Here is a 7763-nt window from a genome sequence, read left to right as displayed (position 1 = left end):
TGGGTGTTCCTGGCGATCTGTAGAGATGACATGTCGTCGTCGTTGTTGCTGTCAGGAAGCGAAAGGACGACTCGTAGCTCCTTCGCCAACTGCAAAAGCTTCTCCTGCAGCAAGAAATCTAGGGCCTCCTGGTCCATCGCCGGGTATGCTACTTGAGCGAGGGCCAACAGCGCGCTGCGGAACGCAAGAGGGGATTCCGTCCCCTCCCGCTTCCTTTTGCTGAAATCTACGTTTGGCGACCGACCGCGGCTCATACACTTTCCTCATTGCCGCGAATGCCCCGTCCAGCGTTGACCTGACGGCGGCAGGGAAGCCATTGAATGTCGCCAAAGAATCATCATCAAGGGCCGTCGGCAGTGCCCGTAGCGCGGCACCCTCAGTCCACTCCAAAGATTGATAAGCCGCTCGGAACCGTGGTATAAATGCCGTCCAATCACCAACTTTGGCCTCGAACCGCTGCACATGAAGTCGCCGTGCTGTTCCCGACGGCGGCGCTTCATTGTCGTCGGACTTCTCCAATGGGATCATGTCAAGAAGTGCACGCTCAGACCACCTGTTTGTCAGAAAGTGCACGCTGTGTCAAAAAGTGCACGCAAGCGCATGCACTTCTTGACATTATCCCCGCGCTTGATCGTTCGACGAGTCGGACTTGTACACGTGTGTGTTGCATGTGTGTGTGGTGCGTGTGTGATGCTTGTGTGTGTGTGTGGTGCGTGTGGTGCGTGTGGTGCGTGTGTGTGTGGTGCGTGTGTGGTGCGTGTGTGTGGTGCATATGCGCGTGTGTGGTGCATGTGTGTGTGGTGCGTGTGTTGGTGCGCGTGTGTTGGTGCATGTGCGTGTGTGGTGCATGTGTGTGTGGTGCATGTGTGTGGTGCGTGTGTGTGTGGTGCGTGTGTGTGGTGCATGTGTGTGTGGTGCTTGTGTGTGTGTGGTGCATTTGTGTGTGGTGCGTGTGTGTGTGGTTCGTGTGTGTATGGTGCATGTGTGTGTGGTGCATGTGTGTATGGAGCATGTGTGTGTGGTGCGTGTGTGGTGCATATGCGCGTGGTGCGTGTGTGGTGTGTGTGTGGTGCGTGTGTGGTGTGTGTGTGGTGCGTGTGTGTGGTGTATGTGAAATTCTCTTCCCAGAAATGAGAGAGGCTCTCTTCCCACATGCGGCCTCCCAGCGAGCGAGCGAGCGGGTGAGTCGACGTTTGTTTTCACGGCTTTCTTGGGAAAACATCTCCCACGCCCTGTCTACTACAACCCAGACACACACACACATGCACCACACACGCGCATATGCACCATACACACGCACCACACACACATGCACCACACAAGCACCACACACGCACCACACACACACACGAACCACACACGCGTACAAGTCCGACTCGTCGAACGATCAAGCGCGGGGATAATGTTAAGAAGTGCACGCGCTTGCGTGCTTGCGTGCACTTCTTAACATTATCACCGTCACTATGCTCACTCCACTGCTAACTGCTTCATCTCTGTTCACTGCTATCACCGTCACTATGCTCACTCCACTGCTACTGCTTCATCCCTGTTCACCGCTATCACCGTCACTGTGCTCACTCCACTGCTGGCTGTTCTCGTCTTCAGCTCCGCTATCGCTACGCTCTCTCCACTGCCAACTACTTCGTCTTTGTTCAGCTTCGCTATCGCTACGCTCTCTCTACCGCTAACTACTTCATCTTTGTTCAGCTTCGCTATCGCTATGCTCTCTCCACTGCTAACTACTTCATCTTCGTTCTCTCCAAGCTCCGTCTCCAACTCCATCTCCCTTCCACTCTGTCTTCCAAACTCTGTCTCTCAAACTCTGTCTCTCAAACTTCAATTCCCCCTGTTGACTCCAAGCTCTCCAAACTCCAACTCCCCGCTCCAATTGCCGACCCCCCAATTTATCCCCGCTCTCATTACGCCCCAATTAATTAGTCCGCGTCCCAACGGCACTCCGCGTGATCGCACACCTGCTTCTCGCCAGACTTCCAGACGCCTCTCCGGCCCCGGCAACAGCACCAACCAATCACAGCCGTCCTTGGCTCTCCCAGCTTATTTGCCCCAACATAACCTGCACTGTATTTGCCTTCGTTACAGGCTGACCCAACATGAACCGCAATGACTTTGCCTTCACGACAGGCTGACACAACATAAACTGCACTGTCTCTGTTTCCATGCAATACCCACCTTTCTACTCCACTACACGTGTATGCGGTTTATATGATATGTTCCATATGAATTACATAATGGGTATATTGAAATTGGTGTATGGCTTGTATATTTCACGCAAATTATACCATTTAATGTAGAAATATTTCTCCAAGCATTTACTCCTGATGTTTAGCTTCGCAATGATTAATTACAGAGAGTGAACATTCAACACGCGGTGGATGCTCGCTGCACGAGCGACATAGACGTACAGAGTAAGCATTTATCTTGCTGATGTACCACTCAATAAGCAACGGTTTGCTAAACCCAGCGTAACAATGAATACATTGTGAGAGGTTGACAATTGGATTGCCACCGAAGGGGAATGCTCAGCCCTATATATAGTGTCCCGGCAGCCTCAACTAAGTGCACTCCTCTGCGCTGACAACCATAGCCTCATCATGAAAAAGGTAAGTGGTAAAGTATAGGTGTGTTGGTAATACACCACAATTCATCTGAGCATCGTTTTTACGTAAACGGAACACGCCATTGTATTGTCAATATGAGGTTGGATAAAGAGGTGGTTGTTTGAAAGTACATACATTTGGTTTGCTAATAAGAACAAGCGATGTGTGCCTGTGTCGAAATACGTGTCACACACATATCACACAGATATCGCACAGCGTTCACCATTGTAGCTCTAGATACTCACTTACTGAGTACTCACTGACTGAGTACTCACTGACTGAGTACTCACTCACTGAGTACTCACTCACTGAGTACTCACTCACTGAGTACTCACTCACTGAGTACGTAGTGGGGATCCGTGGCATTGCTGATGGTTCACACTGTGCAGCAAGTTGGCCACATAGGTTCAAATCCTCGGTGTAATAGTTTGCCTATTATAACATTTCATCTTGAAATCCCTCGAGATGGAACTTCTCTTTGTAAAGGGTGTCCAGGGTGTCAACTGACACAGAGCAAATACGTCATACATAAACAGACATTATAAATCTATTACTAATACAATTTGTGTTTGTATAATCTAATATCACACCCAAACACACGAGTGCTGTTTCTGAAGATTTTGTTCTATTCACTGCGATAAGCTGTTGTTGGTGAATTCTAAATCAGACTAACAATATTTTAATTTAAATAAAGAGTAACATGTTGTGTTTTTTTCATTCTCTAATTCTATTTGCTTCATTGTTGAACTTGTTTTTTCATGCTCTTGTTTTTGTAATTCGGTGGTCCAGGTTACTCTTGAAAATGAGACTCATCCTGGCATCAAGGATTTTTACCTGGCTAAACAAAATCAAATTGGAATTGGACTTGAACATGTCTGTAGACATTATAGCATAGTGGTGGTTTCTTTTTCACAGTCACGGAAAAGAAACGGAAGATTGTCTCAGAGGAAACCCAATTCGTCAAAATATTGAAAATTTCCTTTCCTCTGAATGGCAGCACAGTAATATATAAAACATAATGTAGTGCATTTAATAAAACTATGATTCTACGTGTAAGTTGACTAAGCAGCAACTTCACAACCTTTAACGGCTCGTGAAATCTGGCGTGTGTGACCCACACTCGGCTGTGCACCGCAGATCATCTTCTTCGAGGAGCGGGACTTCAAGGGCCGCCGCTTTGAGTCCAGCCAGGACTGCATGAACATGGCGTCGAACCTGAGCCGCTGCAACTCGATCCGCGTGGAGGGCGGCGCCTGGGTCATCTACGAGCGTCCGGACCACAAGGGCAACATGTACATCATGGAGCCCGGGGAGTACCCCGAGTACCAGCGCTGGATGGGGTACAACGACCACATCGGCTCTTGCAGATCCATCCGTGGTGTGAGTATCCCAACGTGCGGCCAGTGCACAGGGGGTGGGGAGGGGGAAGGAGCAGAAAGAAAAGTGTGACGTCCGGAGTGGTGACTTCTGACATTTCTTGATGCTTTATATCTCAGCATATTGGAATTTTTAAAAGCGCCTAAGCTAAGGCGCTTTACGAAGAATTAATGACAGTACAACATACGTGGATGTAACGGTAGTAGATGCGGTGAATTAAATAGATGAGATGAAGCAATGGGGAAAAATCTGTGATTCGTGAATTCGGTGAAAGCGAATAGATGACAGTTAATAATGATGGATTGAATAATTGGGGAATGAGTGGTAGCCATGTAATGCTGTTGTTCAGTAGCGGTGGTGGTTATGAGGGAGGGGGGGGAATAAAGGGTCGTGTGGTGAGCTAGGGAACAAAAGTGAGTTTTGAGAGAGTGAGCGGAAACTGAGTGAGTGAAGGTGACCGCTTAATGTGGAAGTTTGTTCCAGTGGATGGGGGGCAAGAAGAGAGAAATATCGAAAGCGTGGATTGAGCGCAATAAGAAGGAGGAACAGAGAGCGACAGCAAATATTGAGAACGTAGAGGGCCACAAGGGGACGTAGAAAGATAAAGGATTGGCAAGATATGGTGGGGCAAGACCATGAAGCGATTTGTAGACCCGTATTATTGGATATATTTCGATTGGTGTCGACAATTATTTGTGTTGCTGCTCATAGACCATTTCTACGTTTTTGGTTATTTCGGTAAAGTCACGTAGGTATAGAAATAAAATAAATTAAATCACGACGTTTCGGGCACAACACAAGCGTCCGTCATCAGGTTGGACAACCACAGCAAGAGTGTAGTGCTGCTCACTACACTACAGTCACGAAAACTTCAAATCTAGATCGTTTCTAAGTGTTTCACCTTTGGATTTTCATTTAAACGAACTTGAAATACTCAAACATGCAGGGTTATGCAGTGTTTTAATGCTCATGCGTTTGGTTTGAGCACCACATTGGCTCGATCTCAGGTCGCACTGAATGTGTTGCTGGCTGCTGGGCGATGTGGGTCTGTGTTCAGCAAATGTGTTTTTATAAAATACGGTATAGGTTATATATTTAAAATTTTCATATATATGCCTGCTATGTACGTTTCAATTGACACCCTGGACACCTTTGCAATGAGACGTTTCATCTCAAAGTATTTTCTGGTGAAATGTACCAATACGTACAAGATACATTTCGAAATAAAATCACTGCCAACAATAACGACAAGAAGCTGATTTGGAAGGAGCTGAGAGCCCTCGAGTTATTTTTTGAAATTCAATTGTTTAACAAAAATAAGATTTAACAATGCTGATACATAAATGACTTTTTAGATAAGGCCACATAATGATCTGCCCAAATTTGTGTCATAAGACCCTCCACCACTGGGATATATGAAAAAAAATGATATTGTCACGTGTACCAGAGTATTCACGTACAATGTATTATTGGTTCATTAAACATTCTCACAGGCAAAGTGTGCATGTGATATCTGAAGTTGTCTGGCTACCATCCGGTGAGGTCATTACGGGGCCTAACCCCCCAAACAAAATCCATTACGAACCATAACATTGGCTGCGAAACACCACGCATTAAATCTAAAACCCTGTTTGTGTGTGTGGGTTTTTTTCCCTTCTTTCAGCAAAACAGTTCCAACTTCCGCATGACCATGTATCAGCATGATGACTTCGGTGGGCAAACCATGGAGTTGACCGAAGACTGCTCACACCTGCACGACCGCTTCAGCATGAGAGAGGTGCGCTCTGTGAGGGTGCACGACGGCGCCTGGGTGGCGTACGAGGAGCCGCACTACCGCGGGCGCCAGTACCTGCTGGAGAAGGGCGACTATCGCAAGTGCAGCGAGTACGGCGCAATGAGCCCCACCATGCAGTCGGTGCGCTGCATACGACGATTCTGAATGCTTTTCTGCAGCTCACCGAGGTTAAAAAAGAACCATGTAACGGTCTAAACTCGTGCTGCACATTCTTCAAAGTGAGAAAACAATTGTATTGGTTTTCTGTACAATAAATTGATTGGATGAGCATTTCCTCTCTGAGAGTGTGATATTTCTCGTGATGCCTGACAATGGTATGTGTGTTTGGTGATCTATTCATATATCGCTGAACATCACAACTATAAAACATATATACGAGATGAGCAGTGGTTAGTGCACTGCAATATTAATCCATAACCTGAGTTTGATACCCAGATATGGGGAATACCAGTAGCAAATTCATATTCTTAGGCGCCCCTTGCATCCCGCATTGAGCAGCATGGTGAGGTATAGTCCAACAAACCCAGTAACCAACACGGCATGGAGACAACTTCATCCCACAGTGGGTAGACTCTCGTCCTAATTTACAGTAAAATCCAACAGTTATTAAACATTTTACAGGTTGTTCTTTGCCTGAACACATATACACAGGTAATCAAAATACCACAGCTTGCTCCATGCTCGATCCATGCTCGAACACATACACACAGGTAATCAAAATACCACAGCTTGATCCATGCTTGAACACAGACAAAGGTATTCAAAATGTCATAACTCGATCGGTGCTCGATCCGTGTTCCATCAGAACACAATCGGTGCTCGATGGGAGCTCGATCCATGCTCGATGGGAGCGTGATCCGTGCTTGATCGGAGCTCGATGGGAGCTCAATTCGTGCTCAATCCGTGCTCTATCGGAGCTTGATCTGTGCTCGATCCCTGCTCACACAGAGTTCATGACAAACATAAAAAGTACAAACTTTGTAATATTATATCAATGACCGGAATTATTAACATCAGAAAATGACGAACATTAATGCAACAAAACTATTTTAAAGGCCGCTTTCACATTCTATCAAACTTTGTGTAAACTCAGTAAAAAAAGAACATACATTGCAGGAGCTGGCACCACTTCCTTGAGCCTTTTTGCCTGTGCCCTTCTTTTGTCTCTTTGATTGGCTGTTTGTTTAGGTTGAAATGTGTCAACGCTTGATGCTTCAATAATTCCTCTGAGGTATTTTTGTATTGTTTTCTTTGTTGCTGCCTGCCTTCCAGCTCGATTTTCTGTAGTGATGTTAGTGACACATTGTGTGGAAATACTTTGCGTTTATTCAGCGATTGGCCGATACAATTTTTACCACGATTGATCTCGGGTGCAGATGTCCCTTCATTATATATTGCTCTCTTTCCCAGGTCCTCCTGATGTTCATGATTTACATATTCTCTTGGGCAAACGAGATTTTTTTTCTGATAACTATTAATCGAATTTTGGGTTTCCACAATAGATATTAATGAATAATTGAAATGGAAAAATCTTAACTTTTTTGTATTTCCTTAAAAATTCCGCCTGCAAAACACGAAAGAATATTTGCAGATTTAGAATACATTTTTATTTATATCAGTTGTGTTGTAATTATATTAATTATACTTACATTTAAACCGTTACTTAATTTTCGTTTGGATCATATTTATCCTGATCCACGGCTTTGTTCTTTAGTTCAAACTCACCGACACCCGTCCTTAGGGTGCCTGCATTTGTCCTTTCGGGACTGTACAAGTCTTATTAAGAAAACATGAGTTGCATCAGTGCCATATATCTCTTTCGTAAATATTAAAGAAGTTTTACTCGCCATTTTCGTCCAGTTACAACAAATCCCGAACTTAGACAAAAATGCTGATGTGGGAACGTTAATTTAAGTTATTTGCTATTGCTAATAGGTTTTTCCCCTTTTCTTCTGGCAACAAAACAGGTGCTA

At 45.3% G+C, this 7763-nt stretch overlaps 1 protein-coding gene across 1 annotated transcript; it reads left to right on the top strand.

Moving 5' to 3' along the window:
* Positions 1-2485: 2485 nt before the first annotated feature.
* On the top strand, positions 2486-6060 carry LOC116939833 (gamma-crystallin S-like). The gene is made up of 3 exons (XM_032948688.2): positions 2486-2621; positions 3756-3998; positions 5659-6060. The coding sequence occupies exons 1-3, from the start codon at positions 2613-2615 to the stop codon at positions 5932-5934; spliced, it is 528 nt and encodes a 175-aa protein (XP_032804579.1). The 5' UTR covers positions 2486-2612; the 3' UTR covers positions 5935-6060.
* Positions 6061-7763: the final 1703 nt, after the last annotated feature.

The sequence above is a fragment of the Petromyzon marinus genome, chromosome 7 (genome assembly GCF_048934315.1).
Source record: "Petromyzon marinus isolate PM22_M1 ecotype Great Lakes invasive population chromosome 7, UKy_Petmar_22M1.pri1.0, whole genome shotgun sequence".
Classification (NCBI taxonomy): Eukaryota; Metazoa; Chordata; class Hyperoartia; order Petromyzontiformes; family Petromyzontidae; genus Petromyzon; species Petromyzon marinus.
The sequence above is the reverse complement of the archived record's forward strand: the minus strand, read 5'-3'. Positions and strand labels throughout refer to the sequence as shown.

Coding starts and splice junctions, on each gene's coding strand:
- LOC116939833 (XM_032948688.2), top strand. Junction 3,999..5,658: donor CTTGCAGATCCATCCGTGGT/GTGAGTATCCCA, acceptor CCCTTCTTTCAG/CAAAACAGTTCCAACTTCCG.